At 42.5% G+C, this 25000-nt stretch overlaps 2 protein-coding genes across 20 annotated transcripts in view; one reads left to right on the top strand and one right to left on the bottom strand.

Annotated features, from left to right (window-relative positions):
• Window positions 1–25000, bottom strand: part of nrxn2b (neurexin 2b) — a 516672-nt gene that overhangs the window by 28663 nt on the left and 463009 nt on the right. For 13 of the 19 annotated variants that reach the window (XM_079865860.1, XM_079865864.1, XM_079865873.1 and 10 more), the window contains 2 exons: window positions 13232–13403; window positions 8566–8655 (listed from right to left, as the gene is read on the bottom strand). In XM_079865860.1, the coding sequence (XP_079721986.1) occupies window positions 8566–8655; window positions 13232–13403 (262 nt within the window). The remainder of the gene's footprint in view (window positions 1–8565; window positions 8656–13231; window positions 13404–25000) is intronic. The other 6 variants (XM_079865877.1, XM_079865869.1, XM_079865861.1 and 3 more) reach the window with 1 other exon arrangement.
• The window catches only part of drap1 (DR1-associated protein 1 (negative cofactor 2 alpha)), a 141461-nt gene that overhangs the window by 102796 nt on the left and 13665 nt on the right, over window positions 1–25000 (top strand). The gene's annotated exons all lie outside the window — the stretch shown is intronic.

Genomic DNA, 25000 nt, shown 5'->3' with positions numbered 1-25000 from the left:
GGGTAATTATCTCCTGAGAAACGAGAGGAGCTGGGGATGGAGGAGGGTAATCAGCTCCAGAGAAACGAGAGGAGCTGGGGATGGAGGAGGGTAATCAGCTCCAGAGAAACGAGAGGAGCTGGGGATGGAGGAGGGTAATCAGCTCCTGAGAAACGAGAGGAGCTGGGGATGGAGGAGGGTAATTATCTCCTGAGAAACGAGAGGAGCTGGGGAGGGAGGAGGGTAATTATCTCCTGAGAAACGAGAGGAGCTGGGGATGGAGGAGGGTAATCAGCTCCAGAGAAACGAGAGGAGCTGGGGATGGAGGAGGGTAATCAGCTCCTGAGAAACGAGAGGTGCTGGGGATGGAGGAGGGTAATCAGCTCCTGAGAAACGAGAGGAGCTGGGGATGGAGGAGGGTAATCAGCTCCTGAGAAACGAGAGGAGCTGGGGAGGGAGGAGGGTAATTATCTCCTGAGAAACGAGAGGAGCTGGGGATGGAGGAGGGTAATCAGCTCCAGAGAAACGAGAGGAGCTGGGGATGGAGGAGGGTAATCAGCTCCAGAGAAACGAGAGGAGCTGGGGATGGAGGAGGGTAATCAGCTCCAGAGAAACGAGAGGAGCTGGGGATGGAGGAGGGTAATCAGCTCCAGAGAAACGAGAGGAGCTGGGGATGGAGGAGGGTAATCAGCTCCTGAGAAACGAGAGGAGCTGGGGATGGAGGAGGGTAATCAGCTCCAGAGAAACGAGAGGAGCTGGGGATGGAGGAGGGTAATCAGCTCCTGAGAAACGAGACGAGCTGGGGATGGAGGAGGGTAATTAGCTCCTGAGAAACGAGAGGTGCTGGGGATGGAGGAGGGTAATCAGCTCCAGAGAAACGAGAGGAGCTGGGGAAGGAGGAGGGTAATCAGCTCCTGAGAAACGAGAGGAGCTGGGGATGGAGGAGGGTAATCAGCTCCAGAGAAACGAGAGGAGCTGGGGATGGAGGAGGGTAATCAGCTCCTGAGAAACGAGAGGAGCTGGGGATGGAGGAGGGTAATCAGCTCCAGAGAAACGAGAGGAGCTGGGGATGGAGGAGGGTATTCAGCTCCTGAGAAACGAGAGGAGCTGGGGATGGAGGAGGGTAATTTGCTCCTGAGAAACGAGAGGAGCTGGGGATGGAGGAGAGTAATCAGCTCCTGAGAAACGAGAGGAGCTGGGGATGGAGGAGGGTAATCAGCTCCAGAGAAACGAGAGGAGCTGGGGATGGAGGAGAGTAATCAGCTCCTGAGAAATGAGAGGAGCTGGGGATGGAGGAGGGTAATCAGCTCCTGAGAAACAAGAGGAGCTGGGGATGGAGGAGGGTAATCAGCTCCTGAGAAATGAGAGGAGCTGGGGATGGAGGAGGGTAATCAGCTCCTGAGAAACAAGAGGAGCTGGGGATGGAGGAGGGTAATCAGCTCCTGAGAAATGAGAGGAGCTGGGGATGGAGGAGGGTAATCATCTCCTGAGAAACAAGAGGAGCTGGGGATGGAGGGGGGTAATCAGCTCCTGAGAAATGAGAGGAGCTGGGGATGGAGGAGGGTAATCATCTCCTGAGAAACAAGAGGAGCTGGGGATGGAGGAGGGTAATCATCTCCTGAGAAACAAGAGGAGCTGGGGATGGAGGATGGTAATCAGCTCCTGAGAAACGAGAGGAGCTGGGGATGGAGGAGGGTAATCAGCTCCAGAGAAACGAGAGGAGCTGGGGATGGAGGAGGGTAATCAGCTCCTGAGAAACGAGAGGAGCTGGGGATGGAGGAGGGTAATTAGCTCCTGAGAAACAAGAGGAGCTGGGGATGGAGGAGGGTAATCAGCTCCAGAGAAACGAGAGGAGCTGGGGATGGAGGAGGGTAATCATCTCCTGAGAAACGAGAGGAGCTGGGGATGGAGGAGGGTAATCATCTCCTGAGAAACAAGAGGAGCTGGGGATGGAGGATGGTAATCAGCTCCTGAGAAACGAGAGGAGCTGGGGATGGAGGAGGGTAATCAGCTCCAGAGAAACGAGAGGAGCTGGGGATGGAGGAGGGTAATCAGCTCCTGAGAAACGAGAGGAGCTGGGGATGGAGGAGGGTAATTAGCTCCTGAGAAACAAGAGGAGCTGGGGATGGAGGAGGGTAATCAGCTCCAGAGAAACGAGAGGAGCTGGGGATGGAGGAGGGTAATCAGCTCCTGAGAAACGAGAGGAGCTGGGGATGGAGGAGGGTAATCATCTCCTGAGAAACGAGAGGAGCTGGGGATGGAGGAGGGTAATTAGCTCCTGAGAAACGAGAGGAGCTGGGGATGGAGGAGGGTAATCAGCTCCTGAGAAACGAGAGGAGCTGGGGATGGAGGAGGGTAATCAGCTCCTGAGAAATGAGAGGAGCTGGGGATGGAGGAGGGTAATCAGCTCCAGAGAAACGAGAGGAGCTGGGGATGGAGGAGGGTAATTAGCTCCTGAGAAACGAGAGGAGCTGGGGATGGAGGAGGGTAATCAGCTCCTGAGAAACGAGAGGAGCTGGGGATGGAGGAGGGTAATCAGCTCCTGAGAAACGAGAGGAGCTGGGGATGGAGGAGGGTAATTAGCTCCTGAGAAACGAGAGGAGCTGGGGATGGAGGAGGGTAATCAGCTCCTGAGAAACGAGAGGAGCTGGGGATGGAGGAGGGTAATCAGCTCCTGAGAAACGAGAGGAGCTGGGGATGGAGGAGGGTAATCAGCTCCTGAGAAACGAGAGGAGCTGGGGATGGAGGAGGGTAATCAGCTCCTGAGAAACGAGAGGAGCTGGGGATGGAGGAGGGTAATCAGCTCCTGAGAAACGAGAGGAGCTGGGGATGGAGGAGGGTAATCAGCTCCTGAGAAACGAGAGGAGCTGGGGATGGAGGAGGGTAATTATCTCCTGAGAAACGAGAGGAGCTGGGGATAGAGGAGGGTAATTATCTCCTGAGAAACGAGAGGAGCTGGGGATGGAGGAGGGTAATTATCTCCTGAGAAACGAGAGGAGCTGGGGATAGAGGAGGGTAATTATCTCCTGAGAAACGAGAGGAGCTGGGGATGGAGGAGGGTAATTATCTCCTGAGAAACGAGAGGAGCTGGGGATGGAGGAGGGTAATCAGCTCCTGAGAAATGAGAGGAGCTGGGGATGGATAGCTGATAGCTGCTGATAATACTGAAGGAGCTTATATATGTATACGGTGATAGGCGTCGTATTCCTATAGGTAGATGTGGATCAGCTGAGGGTCAGCTGATGCGAGCTTGACTAACGTGACCTGCCAGAACTAACGCTATTAATACACTGAACAAAATTATAAACGCAATACTTTTGTTTTTGCCCCCATTTTTTCAGACTCTGGATCGGCGTCTACGACAGCGTGTTCCAGGTCCTGCCAATATCTAGCAACTTCGCACAGCCATTGAAGAGGAGTGGACCAACATTCCACAGGCCACAATCAACAACCTGATCAACTCTATGCGAAGGAGATGTGTTGCACTGCGTGAGGCAAATGGTGGTCACACCAGATACTGACTGGTTTCTGGACCCCCCCTGATCCCCCCAACACAGTAAAACTGCACATTTTAGAGTGGTCTTTAATTGTGGACAGCCTAAGGCTAGGGGTGCAACGGATCAAAAAACTCACGGTTCGGATCGTTTCTCGGATCAGAGTCACGGATCGGATCATTTTTCGGATCAGCATATATAAAATCAACTTAAAGTGCACAAGGCATAATATCTTCTTTTTAACATAATTAATGAAAAACAACTTTAAGTGCAACATAAAAAGGCATAGGCCTATCTCCTTCCTTTAAACATGGACCAATGCTTGATATGTTTCCACTGTCATATAGCGCTGTCAAAATTACTCAAAAATTACGTTCGAATATTACCTCTAAAAAAACACATTCGAACTATTCGAACATCTGGTTGCGCATTTTGTCAATGACGCGCATTACGTCAATAACAGGACAAATTAATGCAAAGAGACATAACTACTTGTATAGGTAGTTTATTTAAGTTTAAACATATTTGACAACGTATTACCTACACAAAAACAAGTAAATCAACTAATGGCCAAGACCGCAGACCTCACTCTCGCTCGCTCGCACTCGCAGGCACTCTTTCTCGCCCTCACCCATGCTGCGTTCACAACGAAACGCGAATAGAGCGTCTGGCGCGAGTGATTTCAATGTTAAGTCAATGTAAAGACGCGTTTACGCGCGTCTGGAGATCTTGCGGCGCGAATGAGCTCTCTCATAACGGTTTAAATGAACAATAAATATAAGCAAATGTTGAGTGCTAATCAAGAGTTTTGTGCAAGCAATTTAAGGTCGCGACTCTTGTCCCAAAGCAGGCTTCATTCAGTGATTGAAACAAATATTATTAACATTAATTGAAGTTTTACAGTATATAGAACCGACATTGAACGCTCCGAGCGAGCTGTGCTGTGGAAAACATGGAACTTTTCCATGACATGCAACGGTAAACAATCAAACCAGTGGAAGCCTGCAGACAGTGCATAAAAATGCTGTATCTAACCTACCTTATTCATGCAATATCTATTCAGTCAGTACAGTAGCCTACACTTTAGTAATGTTTCTGTTTTAACGTTAAATAAAATGACCTGTCCCTGATCCCACTCGCAAAGCAGACAGCCGCGTCTCTGTTACCGCGGGCGTGTTTTTCCACATTCTAATATTAATTTTCACCTTCGATATTCTGTTTTTTAAAACTATTCGAATATTCGAATTTAGAATATTTGTTGACAGCCCTACTGTCATATGGCTTTCTTGTGCCACAGTGCCTACACACCGTCACGGTTTTATCCACTAACCTCTTTCCTTCATCATTATATTTGACAGGGAAGCCAAAATGCTCCCATACAGGGGAATTAAATGCCGCGGGGCGTTCAAGCTCCTCAGTTCCTCCGCTCGCCATGACCTGTGGACTGAACATGCGCACAACTTTCTTTTTTTTCATAAATCAATCCGCGGATCACGTGTGCGCCGAACCGAAGATATTGATCCGAACGGATCACGGATCAATGATGATCCGTTGCACCACTACCTAAGGCACACCTGTGCAATGTCATGCTGTCTAATCAGTATCTTGATACGCCACACCTGTGAGGTGGATGGATTATCTCGGCAAAGGAGAAGTGCTCACTAACACAGATTTAGACAGATTTGTGAACAATATTTGAGAGAAACAGGCCTTTTGTGTACATAGAAAAAGTCTTATAACTTTGAGTTCAGCTCATGAAAAATGGGGGCAAAAACAAAACTGTTGCGTTTATAATTTTGTTCAGTGTACATTATTAAAATCCAACTGTTTATTATTTATTACTGTGTTTACTAATGATTGCTTAGACTATAGTTAGTTTAATTGCTTCTATTGCTCTCCTTATTTGTAAGTCTCTTTGGATAAAAGCCTCTGCTAAATGATTAAATGTATTATTTCACTGGATCTGAGCTAACATGAACGAACAACGAACAGTTGCATCTTTATTGACTGCTGTTTTCAAATACTAAGAAACATGGTTTATTGTAAAACTGTTTTGTCTCTGAAAGTTGATATTTTTAGTGCATCACTACTAGTTATAAACACATAACCACAGTCACACTGAATCAGGAATTCAGCACTATCGTGTCCTTCTGATCTGTGATGGATCAAGTGATGTGACATAAGAACCAAAAACCTGGACAGAAACTCTTATTAACGTGGAGTTTTCCTCGAGCTGGTGAAAACACACTGTCAGGATGAATAAAGCGTCCGGTGAGGAATCTCACGTGTTTCTGCAGGAGTTTGTGTGGAGACGAATGAGCTTTCTAGAAGCTTCTGTGCTCTCTAATAGAAAAGCCTGTGTTGTTTCTCTCTGGAGTAATTTAACAGTGAGAAAGTGTTGAAACAGAGCTGAACCGCAGTGATTTAGGAGCGCGTTTCTGCTGTAAAACAAATGTGTTCTGCGCTCGCATTTCCCCGCTGAGGTCTTTCTTCAGGAAGAGGAATAAAAGCACAGAAGAAATCAATGCACTGCGGTTATTTGTAATCTCTGGCTGTGTCTCTCTCGGCTTCACAATAAAACATGAGAGATGGAGAAGCATCAGATACAGGAGAATAGGGAATGATATGAACAAAAATAAAGGCTCTTCTGCTGGAATTGAGCCTTTAAACCCTTTTTTCCTCTTCAGTGAGCTGTGTGGAGGTGCTGCCATCTTGAATTTATAACACGCTCTGTCTGATCTAACTCAACGTCACACGAGAGAGTCTTTCTCCACACATTCACTGGCCTTTTCCACAATGATCTTGGAATACTGGGATGTGTGACGGACCCACTGCAGTCTGGACTATTGCTGCGTTTACTCGACATGAAACTCATGCACAACTCAGTAATGTGACGTCGTACATATTCAGGACTTTACTTTGACTTTTTAAGGAAATACACCACAGGTGAACGGGGTAAAAATGTTAACTAACAGATATCCCCATACTTACCCAGTATATGAGAAAGTAGATTCATCACAGCACATTAAGACATTTGTTTTGTATTACAAGCCTTCTAGGTAACACTTTACAACGAGGTTCATTAGTTAACATAAGTTGACTACATTAGTTAGCATGAACTAATCAATAAAAAGTTTTTGCCTTAATTGAACATTCTCCTGTAGGATTATAAGGATTGTTAAAGATTATAGAGACAAAAACATACATTTCGTTAGACTAACGTCACTGATGTTTCATTCACAGTAAGAGCGGGAATATGAATCAATGATTTATTTATATTTCATGTTGACAATCCTAAAACGCAATAGTCCAAACTGCATTCACAGACATGACAGTTCACACAGTGAATCAACACATCATTTTATTCTCACATATTTATTTGTTAAAGGGACCGTATTCTCTCGGCAAACGTTCCAAAACAACAAGTAGAACGTTTACTCTTTCAATGGATCTGATTCATTCACAAATAACTTTTGACAAAGAATAATTTCAGTTTAACCCTCTGAGATTCATTCCAGCGCTGCATGCGGGTTAGCTCTATTTAGACGGTTCGCCGGCTTTGACTAATCATCCGTATTCTTCATCGGATCACTGTTCATTCGGTTATGTGAGTTTAGAAACCGGTTTATGACTGAGGGCTTCAACTTCATCTAATCCAATGTAAACTAGAGCGAGAAGAACAGCGGTGGCCCTCAGGGTTTAGAAGAGCGCTCGAGTCTTTGGTTGGTTAAACCTTTACGTTTCCCCTGTCAGTAAATCCTGGAGTTTCTTTAACCCTTTGAGTCGACAGAGCGTCCTCTACACTGAAATACTTACTTTAATAACCCTTCAGAACCTCCGATCGTGTCTGTTGTTGACCAGCACATCTACACCTCAACGCTCAAACGGAGATTCTCATGTTCAGCTTGTCAAAGAGACTCTCAATATGAACTTGTGTTGAACCTGGAACTTTGCTTTACAAACGCTTTGATTTGCATGTTATTGATCAATATAAACATCTGTTTTTAACTTTTGCCCACCCTGAAAAAAGTGCTGTTGTTCACATCTGCATTTTTGTCTTGTTTTCCAGCACTAATATCTGAACATTCTTAAATCAAGATACAATTAAAACCAGAGCTGATATGAAGTCTATTGCTGAAAGTTAGTTTATTATTGAAACAACTAAAAATATATGCCAATGGGATCAGAAATATAAACGTGTTTTCCTTTTGAATGAAGTTTATGTTTGGCCCATTGGTATACACGAGTAAATGCATATTGATTTAAGAATGTTCAGATATTTGTACTGTAGAACAAGATAAACCGAGGAGGAAATACGAAATTAAATAGGAGGAACAGCACTTTTTACAGTGTAAACCCCATGGCATTAGTTCATCAGTCAATACGCTGGAATTTCAAATAGTCCAAACTGATCATCAAGAGATATTTGTTACATTTCTACCAATTGCCATTGGCTTGGCTTGCTTAGTTGGGGACATTCAATTTAACATTTAATATCCATGCCTCAGTCCTGTTCCGACTGGTTAAAGCTAAAAGAATTAGATGCGATTTCTAATTTTTGCCCTCAAAACAGGAAGTGAATTAATTTAGCACATGTGCGACAGGAAGTGAGGAGCTTCTGGACACAAAGGGTTAAAGTTGACATAAATGGAGACGGAACGACGACACAGCGAAGATGAAACAGAGGCACTGAAATAGAGTCCCTTTAACTGGAGTTTAGATGTTTTGAGCAGTGAACAGTGCGTGTTGTTGGGGTTAAGGGAGGGTTATGTGGGGGTTATTGGTAAGGTTAATACTCTGGAGAAGTGCAGTCCCATTGTCAGATGTCTGAATATCTGAATATCACGCATCTGAGGATCGCAGCGCAACTCATTCGTCTTCAGCAAGTCACACTTCTTCGAATTCGACAGAGTAATTAAACTCTGGTGATTTTGATGTCTCTACTCATATTCAGCCTCATTTTCCACATGTGAAAATAAATCGCTGGACATTGATGTTTTCCGCTGCGTCTCTGGGCGTGCACTTCATCCAGAGATGTGTTTAGCGTGATTAGACAGGTCGTTCATTAGTGGGGTTTGTGCTGTTTAATTACCTTTGTCGAGTAGCCATTCGTCAACTACCCGACCGAGTCGGTACGGGATTCTTTGCCTAGCAATAGCCAGCCGTTCATTATCAAAGTTCCCTTTGAAGAACAAACAAATTCAACAGGTTACAATCTGGAAGGTCAAAGGTTAAAGATTAGAGGTTAGAGAGAACGTTTAGCAGGTTATGAACTTTAAAATCAGATTTAACACCTTCAAGGCTTTAAACATCGTTTTTGAGGTTAGAAAGTGAACCAAGCTCTGTGTTTTAAACATGAGTTAAGCATATTTATGAGTCATTTTAGAGGTTGAATATTACTTATGGATAATAATTACAGTGCATTAAAGTGTCATAATGAAGGTGGAAAAGCAACATCAAATCATTGTCATTCTCATTAAAAAATGCATAAAGAACATTTTCATATCAGTCCTGGTGAACATCAAAACTGTAAATCTGCAGGAAGATGTTTTCTGTTTCAGGTCAAACAACCACATGTTCTTGAGCGCATTGATTTAGTTTGATTATCACTAACTAAACAGAAAACCATAAACCATTCTTTACCTGAAAAAAGTAAGAATTAAGGCAACTTTTTCATTTTTGTTTCATTTAACTTTAAGTACTAAAATAACAAGAACTTAATCTGAAATAATAAACACAAACAATATAGACATATTAAAAATCACATACTATTAAAAATAACAAGAACACAACCAATGCAAGTAGAAAATGTAAAAATAAAAACAAATTCAAAATATGAATCCAAACTAGAATAGCAGTGATCACACCAAACTTGTTTGATTTGTAGACACAGACACACACACACACACACACACACACTGAGAATAAATCAGTGTGTCGCTGCAGGACCTGCGGAGATCATTATGATTCATATATGTAAACACTTATTGTGAGAGAAAATCACACTGAGAATGTGCGAATCTGCTGGCATGACGTCTCGTGGTGTCGCTCTGTGAGGGACAGCCGGTGTTGTAGTGAATCAGAGTCAGTTCTTTAATTATCTTCAGCAATCTTTCCTCTCTGTCTTTAATGAAGTCGCTGCTAGCAGAGCGACGGACTCTTAATAACTCCTGCATCTCGACTGCAAACGATCTCATCATAATCCACACATGCATCTGTACCCGCGCTGGCCATCAGAGTCAGCTTTATTAGCCAGATCAGATCCTCCTGGGTCATATCTCAACACGGCATTCTCCGGTTCGGCTGCACGGGTCCTCAAACTCGTGTATGTAAAGTATTGCTTGCATGAAGTATTCAGATGGTTTCTTTCAGGGGTGTAAAATACTTGAGTAATTTTACTACACTATTTCACTATACTGAAGTATTATTATGGGTGATTCGTACTTTACTCAAGAGCATGCACTTCTACTTAAGGCCAGACACTACAGGCAATACAGTTGTTTTTTCATGCACTAGTTCATTTAGAGATTTTGTCTTATTAGATTTTACTGTGCAGTCTTAAATAAGTTAGACTTACTTGAAAAAAGCATGCAAACCGACTACCTCAAAAAAACGAAGTAAAGTGAACTAGTTCTGACAAATGCTTAGTTAGTATAGTTCACATACACTAGAGTTCTAGTAACTAAAAAAGAATAAATAATAAATAAAATGTAATTGTTACCATTGTTGTGTTTTGTGTGCTGAATGTTGAAGTCTGTGTGTGACGCAAGCATGATATAGAGAGAATATATAAACCCAAGTAAAATTTTCACAAGGTGTTGATCATTATTCAACATGAAAAATAGACTTTGTTAGAAGCTAAAGGTCACCTTTTCAAAGCAACCTGTGTATTACTTCCCTTCCTTTGAAACCGAATAACTGTGATTTCTTGTTGCATTGCTGCATCAATAGCAAGATAATTACAATCATATCAATATGCTCCAAGTGCCCAACCAAAGGAACACTGATCACCATAAGCGTGAGTTCAAACACTTTTCAATTTATGAAGTCAGCTTATGTGATGTCTCAAATTTGTCAGTTGTACTGACAATTCAACTTTCAAGATGACTTTGGGAAATTAGTGAATGCAACTAGAGAAAAGTATCGGCAAAAGTGGAGGAAATTCTTTTATGCCGATACTTTTCTCTAGTTGCATTCACTAATTTCCCAAAGTCATCTTGAAAGTTGAATTGTAAAATAAAAATCCAACAGTTGTTCTAACTAAGGTTTTTTAGTTAACTTTACTTAATGTCTTAACTTAATTCTAAAAATCTTCTCTTCTGTTCACATACTATAGTTTACTCAGAAAAACTGTTGGATTTTTATTTTATTACACTGTATCTATTTGCGTCTGTATATTTCAATTACAATGTTGTTAAATGAGTTTTTTCTCCACTTCGGTAACACTTACATTCATCAAATTTGTTGTTGTTTTTTCATCTGTTGACAATATTTTCTGATTTATGGAGTGATAAAAATAGATATCCCAAATTAACTGAATCTGGCTTCATCTAATGTTCATATTTATATTCTGGAAATGTATGCAAATTAGTGCATTTAATGCATAAATTTGATTTTAAATATAACATTTTAGAAAACTTGTAATAGAAAATGTAATGAACTGTGATTAATTAACTGGTTAAGTATGGTGATATCTACTAGTATTAGTTAAATCATTAAGTGTCCTGCCATAATTACATTTCCCAAAAAAATATACAGTACTTTCACTCATTGTTTGCCGGATTACATCTTACTTCAAATACAGTTTAAAGTTGTACTTTTTTACTTTCACTCTAGTATGTTTTTAGCTAGATACTTTTAATCGAGTACGTAATCCACACAGTATCCATACTTCCACTTATATGATTTATTTTCACTTGTGTAATTTTTTGAGTATTTTACACCTCTGGTTTCTTTTACATTTGAGATCACTGTGAGACCGAGTGCTTGTGAGATGGAAACAGCATTTATATAAAACACATCAGATGCGGTTTCATTCTCTCGTTTCACACAGTCTTATCCTGGAGAGTGACATCTTTATCCGAGAGTCTCTTCAAACACACACCAGCTCAGGATTGCAGGATTCATTGTGACGGTGATGTGATGAAGGCAGAGATCTCACGCTGAGCTCCTCACACACACACACACACACACACACACACACACACACACACACACACACACACACACACACACACACACACACAGACGTGAGTCTCAGTCTACTGGGAATATCATTGTAAAGTAACACTGTACAAGACAGCTCATTAAATAATGCTCACAATTTAACTATTTATGTTACATTGTTACATCGTACTGAAATTTTATTAAGAGAAATTAAATCAGATGAATGTACAATTATTTTTTTTTAATATTTCATGTACCATAAAACTGTTATTTTGTGCTCCTCTGAAGAACTCTGGTTTATTTTAGTTTAACATCAGTATTGTTAAGGATTGTCTGAAAGTAAACGGGCAGAATCTATGATGAGTCCCTCGTTCACAAACAAACAATAATTAATAAAGTCTCCTTACATATGGACTTGTTCTGAGAGACCTTAGAGGAATAGTGATTAGATGCTTTTATCCTCAAGCTTCAGATCTACGGTTTCCATGTCCGACTTCACAGTTATCTGTTTGAAACTCAATATTTAAGACATTATCAATAACAAATGATCCCTCAGTAATGCCCTTCAGCATGACACCCCCCCCCCCGACTTCTAACCCAGTTCACGTTAACTTCACTCCAGGACCCGTTGCTATGGCGACGGCTCGGAGACTCGGATCAATCCCGGACGGGTTTCAGATTCTGCTCAACATTCTACCCACAATGCCACTGCGCTAACTGGGTCACGGGGTATTTATACTCCTCCGGTCTCCTCGCGTCACACCGCACTCGTTCGCTGAGGAGGAGCGCAGATCCGCTTCATTAACATTCATCTCAATCATTATGACACCAGTATATATTCATATCCAGCTGTGTGTTAGTGTGAGTTTACTGTTGGTGAAACTCCACATGAATCAAAGACACACATTTGACCGAACGCGTTCATCAGTTCCCAGTGATTCGACCAGCAGAGATTGATCATATTAGATGCTGTTCAACAAGCTCTATAGCTAAATACAACTCATTTCATAACTGATGAACTTTACACAGTTATCGGACTGAACTCATAACTAACTGGACCTTCATATCGGCAAGCTCCAGCAATACAAATTGTTAAGTCTAAATCTTTTTAACTTAGCTTTTAGTTAAGGGTATTCTGTTCATTGAAGTAATAACTTATTTGTATTTAGGTTTTTTTTCTCTCTACACTGATCTCACTATACAGTTGGTCAATGTTTTATACATGTATGTTTTTAATTATAACTGTGAAGCACTTTGGGCAACAACGTTGCTATTAAAGTTGAAGTTGAACTGAATTGATCTTAATAATGACTCTATTGTCTTTACAGCCAAATATGAATTTGTCCCAAATTTGATAAAGTTTGCATCAGTGATTCTGTTATGCTCCTGTTTATCACTATGAAGCTGCTGTAAAACTACTGTACCTGTACTGTATAAAGCTGGACAAACACAAACAGGTTTGGTGTGATAGTTTGAATCATTCAATGTGTAACAGTTTATGACCATCATTTACACAAAAAACATCTTCCTCAATGACAGAGAGAGAGTCTGTGTGTGTGCGTGTGTGTGAGTGTGTGTGTGTGTGCACTCACCTGAAGGGAAGCGCTCGATCACGGGCAGATTGTCCACCTGTAGTGTAGCGTTCCCGCCGCTGCGAGTGAACCGCACCACATGATACTTCCCATCGCTCACCATCACGCCAGCCTCCTCAATGACGATATCATCCGTCCCCACGTTAAAGATCACGCCGACCTTCCCACGCTCCTGACACACACACACACGGGGGAGAAAGAGAGAGAGATCAGGGGCGGGTCAGCATGAAGCATGTGATTTTACACCCAGAAATCATCTCTTCATCCTGATAGTAGTGACTGATGCTTTTTGTCTCACTGCAGGTCAAACTCATTAATCACTGCTTTCTTCTACTATTTGCTGATGCTCATTCTCTTCCAAACTAATCCAGACTCTGTTTCCTCTCAAATTCACCCACACACAGTTGAGTCATCTGCCCCGCCCCCATCTGCTATTGGTCAGTCAAACTGATAGTCCCGCCCCCATCTGCTATTGGTCAGTCAAACTGATAGTCCCGCCCCCAACATGCCGCCCAGCCATAGCAAGTCAAAGCGAGTAGGTTTGCTGTCATGTGTGTGTGTTTGTATTATTCTTTGTGATAGTTGCATGTTTCAAACAGAGCAATTTTGACTCATAACAGTGAAACAAAGTAAAAATATATATGCTCCCTTTCAAGGGAACTCGCGCTTTGGGAACGCCTCCGTGTGATGGTGTCTGAAGCACGTGTGTCAACTGGTCCGATGGTGAGACGTAACGTCACATGGTTTTTTCATCATAACACTTTTTTAATAGCCTACTTAAAGTGTTTATTACAAATAAATTACTAAATTCTAAAAATGAATAAATGTAAATTGCATTTACAATCCTGTGAAAACCGCACCCCCAGCACCCCTGCATTTATGGCTCAATCGTGCTGAGATTATGAACAAGAACCATGGGGGCTCGACAACGACACTCTCAGCCGAAGCCTTCTAAGCAGAAGCCGGATCTGAGGACCGTTCTTTTCATGAAGAAGACTTCGGCCCAAAAGTAGTCCTGACCCACTGGAGTCACCAAGTGGCTGCTTTCAGTACACCAGAGACGAGCCTCGAGAGCTGGATCCATTAGTAGATTATCTGGCCGAGTGGAGGCTTTCTGCCAAACGTATCTCAATGGGTCCTGCAGATTGTAGAGAAAGGTTACAGGATCCAGTTTGGTTCTTGTCCACCGTGATACAGAGCAGGCTCTGGTGATGGAACAAGTAAAAAAGCTGTAGGACGGGTTCCTCCACCCGACAGAGACCTGGGTTTTACAGCCGTCACTTCATTGTTCCAAAGAAGGATGGAGGGTTGCGTCCTACACTAGATCTTCGTCAGCCGAATTGTACAGTGAAGAAGCTCAAGTTCAAAATGTTGACTTTGAAGCAGATCGTGACTCACATCAGATCCGAGGATTGGTTTGTCATGATAGATCTGAAAGACACATACTTCCATGTCTCTATCCTTCCAAAACACAAGAGTTCCTGCGGTTTGCTTTCGGGGGCGAAGCATACCAATATCAGGTTCTTCCATTGGGTCTGTCATCCCGCACGTTCACCAAACGCGTAGATGAGCGCTATCACCCCGCTCAGGCTGCAGGGAACTCGCATTCTGAACTATATAGACGATCCTAGCAGAGTCGGAACAGCTGGCGGTTCGGCATCGAGATGTCATTCTCGCTCACATGCAGAAGTTGGGGTTGAGACTGAATGCCAAGAAGAGTGTTCTTTGCCCATTACAGAGGACCACCTTCCTTGGTGTGGTGTGGGATTCAGTGACGATGTGGGCCGTTCGATCACCCACTCATGTAGCTGCTGTCCTCACAGTCGCTGGAAAGATAAAGCTAGGCCAGTCACTCACTGTAGAACAGTTTCAGAGACTGTTGGGTCTGATGGAAGCTGTGTCCAACGTGATACCTTTTGGCCTGCTGTACATGAGACCCTTGTAGTGCTGATTCAGGACCAAAGGGTTTTCCCAGAGAGGAAACCCACTTTGTAACATCAAGATCACACGGCTGTGTCTCCGCGCCTTGGTTATATGGAGGAAACCTTGGTTCCTATCCCAGGGTCGAGTGTAAGGAGCTCTTTGCCATCGAGTTTCGCTCTCGAACAGATGCTTCCCTCACCGGCTGGGGAGTGGTAATGGAAGGCCGCTCCGCTCAGCATCTGTGGAGGAGTCATCATCTTTTGTGGCACATAAACTGCCTGGAGATGATGGCGGATTTCATGGCACTTAAGCACTTCCTCCCAGACCTGAGGGCCCATCATGTGCTTGTCCGTACAGACAACACATCAGTGGTCTCTTACATAAATAAACAGGGGGGGTTTGCGTTCACTATGCAAACTGGTGCACCAGATCCTCCTGTGGTCCCTAGGGAAGATACTCTCCCTGAGGGCAGTGCATGTCCTGGGGTACCAAAATATAGGAGCAGACCTCCTGTCGAGGCAGGAGCTGAGGCCAGGGGATTGGAGACTCCACCCCGAGGCGGTGGAGCATACAGTATATGAGAGATTTACGGCCAAGCAGAAGTGGATCTGTTTGCGTCTCAGGAAACGACACACTGTCCACTTTGGTTCTCCCTCATACAACCAGCCCCCCTGGGGTTGGATGTTGTGGTATAGACATGGCCGAGGCTATGTCTGGTCTGTATGCTTTTCCCCCGATTGCTCTGCTCCCAGGAGTTCTGTAGAAGGTCCGCCAGGACGGAATAAGTCTATTGATAGTAGCGCCGTACTGGCTGAGCCGAATATGGTTCTCGGACCAAGTGTCCCTCCTCAACGGCTCTCCTTTGGAGATTCCGGACAGAAGGGACCTTCACCCCCGCCCAGAGAAATGGAAACTGTGGGTTTGGCCTCTGAGGGGGCCCAGCTCATAGACTCAACCGAGGCTGTAGAGACCATACTTCACTCCAGAACTCTGTCTACGAGGAAACTTTACTCCCTGAAGTGGATCCAAAGACAGTGGGATCCAGTTAACTGTCCGGTTGGCTCAGTGCTAGAGTTTCTACAAGATCGCTTTTCAGCAGGGCTATCCCCTTCTACATTAAAAGTTTACGTGGAGGCCATAGTGGCTTACCATGTCCCACGCCCCAGGTTTATTAGGTTGAGGACTGCAATTCGTACCAGGGTTCCTGGACGTGGCTAATGTTTTAGAAGGCTTATCTGCGGCTGACTGAAGAAGGCTTTTCTGACTTTAAAAACAGTCTTCCTTCAAGCCATTTCCTCTCTTAAAAGAGTAGGAAATCTTCAGGTCTTAATGGTATCCTCCACGTGTCTTGAGTTGGCCCCTGGGATGGTCAAGGCATTTCTTACCCTAAACCGGACTATGTCCCGAAGGTGCCGACCAAAGTACCGCGGCCTGTCGTTTTGCAAGCCTTTTGCCCTCCTCCTTTCAGAGATCAGGACCAGGAAAAGCTGAACCTTCTCTGTCCAGTATCTCTCTTGCTAATGTGTTCTCCGGTCAGCCTTCACCTTTAGCTGTCAGAGCTCATTCTGCCAGGAGTATGTGTGTATCGCTTCAAGAGGTTTGTGATGCGGTGGGTTGGTCTTCTCTGCTCATATTCGTGAGGTTTTATAGCCTGAACGCTGCCCCAGGTTCTCAGGTGCCTATGTCTTAGTTGTGCCACAGTTTCACACAGACAGGCACTTGTAAGTACGGTGTTTGGGCATTATCGTTCCCAAAGCGCCATCGACGTAGCGTCTCGTTCTCTTCTCAGGGAACTATGGTTACAGTCGTAACCTGAGATGCTTTTTCTGACCCCCTGAATCAAGAAAAGTACCATGTTTTTAGACACCGCTAACCCGAATGCAACCCAACAGCTCCATTCAGCATCATATAAATGTTTGATCTGTGTGTGTGTGTGACTGTGAGTCTGAGAGTGAAGAGAAACCGGAAGTCAAGATGAATGATTCAACGATTCAGGCGCGTGAATCAATGGAAGCTCTTCCCTGAAGCGAGAGCGAGGAGTGTTGTGTACACGTTACGTCATGCCGTGTTTATTCCAGCCGTTCTGAGATCATTTATTTATGTGACAAATATATGAATTCATACGCACAAAACACCAACAGCCAAATGTGCTTCTGTGACGAATGGACGGTCCATGAACACGATCTAAAAATAATTGTCCTTGTTTTTCCTCAATACAAAATATCCTTAAAGCAAGACACATTTACCTGGGAAATTAAAGTGCGTGAGATATTAAGACTGCTTAAAATGTGAAAAACATGCAGCAAAACAAGAAGCACCCATTAATGTTCTTCCTCAGTGTATATATGCCTCCTGATGCTAAGTGAGTTGATTAAATGAATGAGCTCCTCCCATGTTAATTAGGTTAATTATCTGAACATGCTCTTCTCCGAACATTGTTAATAAAACATCATGTCTTGTTTTCCAGCACAAATATCTAAACATTCTTAAATCAAGATACATTTACTGCAGATATTTGTTCTCATTTTAACCATAAACTCATTTAGAACATAAACTCATAAGAATGATTAGATATTTGTCTAAATTAGTTTGGAATATAAGTCGCAGAAGGTGATGAAAAAACGTAAGTTATATTCTGGAAAATTCTGTAACTTCTCTGTCTCTGTCAGTATCATGGCTCTCTCTCTCTCTCTCTCTCACTCTCTCTCTCTCAGATGTGTGTGTGTGTGTGTGTGTGTGTGTGTGTGTGTGTGTGTGTGTGTGTGTTTTTGAGAGGTGGTGAAATGTGACACGCGTTGCAGCAGATGGTTTGTAAATGCGTCTCGTTCGCTGTGTGAACATTAGCTAACACACGCTCAGCAAACTCTGAATACTGATGAAGTGATGAAAGCAGCCTGACCTCTGACCTGACACAGCCACGCCCACTCATCCTGTCAATCATCACTGTACGGAACTGTGTGTGTGTGTGTGTGTGTGTGTGAATGAGTGAGAGTGTGTGCGTGTGTGTGTGTGAGTGTGTGTCCTTCATTTGTCCTTCTGTTCTGCGTGTCGATCTGTGTAAACACAGATAAATCACAGTCTGTTCACACTCTCTTACACACACACACACACACACACACACACACACACACACAGGCTTATTTAACTATGTAAATGAGTTGATTATAATGAATGCACAGCAGCACAAACCGGTGAGAGATTTCAGCTCTTTCATGCGCTTAGGGTTAAAACATAAAATAACATTTTTGTTACCTAACTGAAATACCATAAAATATATATAAAAAAAACACAACAAAATTACTAAAACTTTAAAATTAGAAACTTTTAAAATACAAAAATAAAAGTTAATTTGAAATATGAAAGGTCCTATGACCTGCTGGATGCTCTTATATAGGCTTCAGTGGCCCCTAATACTGTACCTGAAGCATTACAGCCTCCAGCCAGTCCCACAGTGAGCTCTCCTCAGGACGAGCCAGTTCTGTAGCTTTAAATGCTAATGAGGAGGAGAGAGGCGGGGCAAGGTGGAGGGTGGGGGTGTGGCCTTGATCAGCTTGCGGCCGGTGTGGTGAACAATCGAGTCCGGTTGAAGAGATGAGTCTGAGCTGCGTCAATAGCAGAGGAGGAAGACCGCGAAATTTAAAAATACGACTGTTAGTTTTAAGAGTTTCTCAGTCGAGAATGCAGTTGTTTGAAACTCAAATATGTTACTTATTTATTATAAAAAACACACTAACGAGAAATGTTTAATTTCACAATCTATAGCTTCGGTTAGTATATGAAACATATATGTTAAAATACATTAATGACTCGTTATAGCGTAGTGCAAACTTCTTCTATAATAAAGTGATTTTGTATTATTTGTAACCAGGCACTAAAGCGATTACCCATAAAACGTGCTTTGAACCAATCGGATTGCTTGGGTCCTAAGCTCGGACTCATCTCTTCAACCGGACTCGATTGTTCACCACACCGGTACCATGCGCTAATGTTTACAGTGGATGTAGCAATGGCTCAGACACGCAGCCGTTTTCCAGTTTGACCCAGAATCCGAAGCTCCTGAAGAACTCAGCGGATACAGCAGGACGTCTCCGAACGGTCAGTTTAAAATATAGTGTCTGGATACAGTACTTTAGTTGTTTTGTTTATGTATGCCGTCACAGTTATTATCACGTAGCTAACGCTAGCCTACGCTGTTGGGTTTTCATGTTGCTATCGTTCATCTAGCATCTATATCAATGATCTTTGTAGTTTAGAGAAGACTGTACTCTGGCTAATATTTAATGATAAAGTTCTCCATGTATACTGAAGTCATGTTACACATAACCCATGATTTACTCCTGAAGATTTACCTCTACTCAACACTCTGTCATGTAAGGGATAATGTAGAGCGAGGCGGGTGTTATAGCGAATACCCCCCCGACAGGCTGATCGGGACCCCGACCGAAGCGGAGCCTGAAGGGGTTGTACTCGCTATAACACCCGCCTCGCTATACATTATCCCGCTTATTACATGGCTACCTACCAAATAAATAAGAGTTTATTGATTTAAAAACGATTGTATTGCTTCCACTAAAGGAAATAGTCCGTTCCGCGTCCATAGCAACGCTCTGTTTTTCATGGCAACGGTGTGTTATCCTTAGCAGCGTTTGATATCAAGAAATAACACACCGCACTCTACATTAGAATTCAGCCAAGCCATGTAATAAATATATATAAAATATCAGCTATAGACACTAACCAGCGCCACTATATTAGTCAGACCTCTGCCATTATTACATGAAGGAACTAAAACAATACTTTTGTGTTCATTTGTACATCCAAACACTGCCATGCTCCGCTCGTTTGCTAGCCATGATGTCTCTCGAGGAGAAACCAATATCGCGCTCGCACGTGGAGAAAGTGGAGGTACCCGTTCCCGTATGACGACACAAGGGAAGATTGCAGACTGGCCCGTCTGAGCTTTCACTTTCTCATATCAGTGCTAAAAACCTCATGAAGTGACATTTTCATGCCAAGGGACCTTTAACAAAACTATAACAGCATCTCTCCTGATTCTGCTGAAGAGCTTCTTCGTGTGATAACTCTTCTGTTAATTAATGTTCTCAGCGCTGTAAGCTAATGATGGACGACTTTAATTAGATTATAATGAACCGCTGAGGAGACAGACAGACGTCAATGTGAGACGTATGTGTGTGTGTGTGTGTGTGTGTTCACAATAAAGACATGATGTTCTTCACTGCTGTGACGTCATTTACAACAAAATCCAAAAAACAAAATGTGTGTCTGGACTTCGACAGCTTGATGAAGTGAACTTTCCTTGTCCTTTCATTGGTCCGTGTGCTGATGATGTAATAGGTGAATCTTTTCTTATGAAGGAAGTTATACAAGAGTCACCAGAACGCTGTTGGAGATCGTTTTACCTGTAGGAGAAAATCCCTCATGAAGAACCGACGACTGAAAGCTTAACGTCACACACCCTCCGCAAACACACACACACACACACACACACACACCTGTTTCATCAAACCCTCCGCAAACACACACACCTGCGGCTCGTTCTTCGTACGCCGCTAACTCAGTTAGCTGGATTTGATTGTTGGCGATTTGGCATGATCTTGGATCGTTTGGTTCTTCGAAGCTCATCCTGGACTTGCTGTCATAGCAACATGTGCACAAACTTAAACCTGCTCGCTAGCAGCTTATTTCATGTAAACAGGATTAGATCCCGGCTTCATGAGCGGAGCTGATACGGGAAGTCCAGCGCAGCGCGATAGTGCACTTTCTGAGATATATATTTTCTCGTGACTCGTGAGATTGTCGTTTACATTATTAATTTGTTGGAAACGCACATTTATTTTCGACTTGTCGGAGTCTGGCTTTAACTACAGTACAAACTGTTCGCATTGCCTTAAGATTATTTGCGAGTGGCTCTTTCCTTTACACTATTGGAGATGCGGAGAACTTGATGGAAAGTGCTGTCTGTCGTGTCATTCGGAGTTTACCTGGCGCTTTTAGGTTTAAAAATCAGTTTTAGGTTTTTTGTGGCATTTCCAAGCCACTTAAGACCCAATGTTGTAAAGCAGTTTTTTTTAAAGCAGTTTTTATTTATTTATATATTTACATTTACATTTAGTCATTTAGCAGACGCTTTTGTCCAAAGCGACGTACAAATTAGGACTAAATTAAGCGAGTCGTCGTGAAGAGGCAAAAAACAACGCAAGAAGTGCTCAAAATATGAAGTTCAGGCATTGTTCAGAGTAGCATAAGCCCGGTAAGCGAGGGTTTAAAGGAAAAAGGAAAAGGAAAGGGTTTTTATGAGGTTAAGTGCTCACGGAAGAGAAGGGTTTTCAGCTGTTGTCAGGGATTCTGCATTCCGGATGAGGGTGGGGAGAGCGTTCCTCCAGCATGGAACTGGGAATGAGAATGTTCTGGAAAGTGAGGCTTTTTTAGGCTATCATAGTTTTTTATGAAGATCATACAATCATGACCATGCCGATTACAGTATATGTCACTCAGGCTTCACTAACATGATTGGTACCATAGACTATAGGCTACCATAGACTGCCATCAAGGCCTCAATGAAGGGGATTATGTGAACAGAAAGGGGGTTCACAATGTAAATGTGCAGCCCAGTTACTATTGGGATTCTTAATATTCCAGATTAATAATATTATATCAAATTTAAAAAAAGGCAGTTGACTAAAATCTTCCATATCACAAATGTGAAAGCAAAATGGCCAGGATCTGTGCATGACTTAAGAATTTTCAGAGATTCACATTTATGCACATTATTTGAAAGTGGTAAGGAAAGTTCCACAATTAAATATCAAGTTCACTGTATTACATACACTTATTGATCCTAACAGAACTGCATTTTTTCATAGGTGATTATGACATGTTCCTGCAGACAGGTGTTTTATGACCACATTGCCAAAAAACCAAAAAAACAAAAAACCTTTTCATTAAATGTTTAATAAAAGACAAATATGCTTAGTTCCTTGAGTTTTATTTCAATTGTTCTTTGTAAAGAAAAGCCAGTGGTCTAGTGCCTGCAACAAGAGATATTAGACACATGCCTCATGCAACAAATAAAAGGAGAAGTTGGCTATCCACTGCCCACCTGTAGGCCTATGTCTCCTCTGTGTGTGCAGACTCTTCTGTAGGCCTTTCTGTAGATGTGGAATCCTGCAACTTATATTGCAGCCATAAAGCATACAAGGATAAATTAAGTAAAGTTATTTATGCACTTGCAGGTAGGCTAGTTCCTCCATATGACAGTTATCTGAGAGGGTTTATTCACTGTCCAGTGCAATGGAAACAAATGGACATTACAAAGTCTTATACTTTCTTTCCTTTGGAAAGTTAGAAAATGTCCACTTACTGCACATATTTCAGCCACCACTTTCTTGGGAACAGATACAAGTGTTGGTGTATTGTGTAAAAGTGCACAAAAGAGGAAAATACAATGTCATTACAATGAACTACACTCTGGAAAAATGTGATCAATAACTCATGGCAAAATATTTTTACATTAACATAAGTTTATCAGTTTTCACTTTCACAAGTCAAAGCAATTCATCATTACTCAAGATTTAACAGTTGAAATGACTATACGGCCTTAATTTAATGCAGCAAAAATTATTTTACAGTGTAGGCTACTAAGATCTTTTCTATTTCTCAGCCTTTTTCTTGGTTGCTTTTATAAACAGAACACCATTTATTTAACAATACCTTTCATAAAATAGACTATAATATAACTAAAAATGACCATTATGTAGAATATTTTTGTACTTCACTTTTATTTGTTCCCATGTTCTAGTGTGGTGACTCTGACATTACAATGAACAAAGTAATTATGCAATTATTAAAATACAAAAATATAGGCTAATAAGTGATAAAAACATCTATCATGGCCACTTCTAACGGATTTAAATTGTCTGCTACTTTTTGCCAGCCCTCTCTCCTGGCTTTTGCAGACTTTGAGGTGTTTCCTGGCGTTTTGATTAAACATTAAAATTCTGAATAAACTTCGACTATTAATTCTTGCTCTGCTGAGGAGAAAAACTGAGACCGCTCTTTGGCCACGCTGAACAGCCAATAGCAGCGTTGCTGATCAATGTTTCTACGATCGATACATATCCCCTTTTAACCAGCGCATGAACGCGCAATTATCTCAGATAACTCAATCCAGCGATACTAATCATAAACAACAGGTGAGTTCGAAGAACCTAGTTAGCCAGATCATGGTTAGCACGATGATATCATCTTGGATGTGTCATTTGATCTCGGATGTTTTAAGCAACGTACGAAGAACGAGCCCCCGTTTCATCAAACCCTCCGCAAACACACACACTTGTTTCATCAAACCCTCCGCAAACACACACACTTGTTTCATCAAACCCTCCGCAAACACACACACTTGTTTCATCAAACCCTCCGCAAACACACACACTTGTTTCATCAAACCCTCCGCAAACACACACACCTGTTTCATCAAACCCTCCGCAAACACACACACACCTGTTTCATCAAACCCTCCGCAAACACACACACTTGTTTCATCAAACCCTCCGCAAACACACACACCTGTTTCATCAAACCCTCCGCAAACACACACACCTGTTTCATCAAACCCTGAAAACACTAGTAATACGTCCCTATTAAAACACAAAACATCTCAAGAGACACAGAAAGATGTGTTTCCCTGAAGAGCTTTGTGTGTGTGTGTGTGTGTGTGTGTGTGATGAGAGGATGATAATGGAGTCTTTCTCACTCGACGGTAAAGAAAAGTCTCGAAGCTCATCCTCACTCGCTCACAGCTGCCAATTAAAGCGGCTCGATTGATTCGCTCGTTTGATTCGCTCGTTTGATTCGCTCCGTGACGGTGAGGGAGAAGCTCTCAGATCCAAGATGGCTGACAGTTTCACCACTGTAACATCTGCAGTAATTGGGCTCCTATCAATCCAAACACACTCACACAGAGACTCACACACACAGCTGGAGATTCACAAAACACTGGGAATACGTTTGATTGTGTTGATATACACTGGTGGTCAAAAGATTGGAATAATTACGATTTTTTATGTTTCTGAAAGAGTCTCTTCTGCTGGATTTATCAATGAAAAATACAGTAAAACACTGAAATATCACTCCAGTGTAAATCAGCTGTTCTCTATGTGAATATATAGTAAAGTGTAATTTATTCCTGTGATCAAAGCTGAATGTTCAGCATCATTACTCCAGTCTTCAGTGTCACATGATCCTTCAGAAATCACTCTAATATGAGGATCTGATGATCAAGAAACATGTATGATTATTATCAAGGATAAAGGGACAATATTGAGGAAAGTGTAATACCTGAAATACTTTTAATATTTTAAAGTGTGTCCCTTTAAATGCAAATGAGCTTTAGCTCCGCCTCCGTTCAGAAGAGGGCGGAGTCTTTACTCGAGCTTCAGAAACTCCGGCAATAACAGAACAGGCCAATCTCCCTCATCCAGAATCCCAGAATAACCAGTAGCGAGTGCAGCCTTACGGAGAGACTCAGGAAGAGCTTCTGAATGTTAGTGGAGACATTTCTGTAGTTGTTGTGGAGTTACACTGATCATCTCATCATCATGTTTAACTTCTCCACAAGTGTCCACAGTTCCTGAGGTCTTTATAAGACAGCGGTGACATGTTCTGGTCAATAGTGTTCAGTGCTCGTCTGTGCTCAACCACAGAACAGCTTCAGGCTCTGCTGGATCTTCATCAGTGCGTTAGAACTGGTCTCTGTTGGCGCTTGTCGTGTGTGTAAACGTGCAGATTAAGGGCCGGGAATATTATAATAAGATCCTCTTCATGTGT

The sequence above is a fragment of the Squalius cephalus genome (assembly GCF_949319135.1).
Source record: "Squalius cephalus genome assembly, chromosome: 3".
Taxonomy (NCBI): Eukaryota; Metazoa; Chordata; class Actinopteri; order Cypriniformes; family Leuciscidae; genus Squalius; species Squalius cephalus.
Note: the sequence above shows the minus strand (reverse complement) of the source record. Positions and strands in the feature narration are given on the sequence as shown.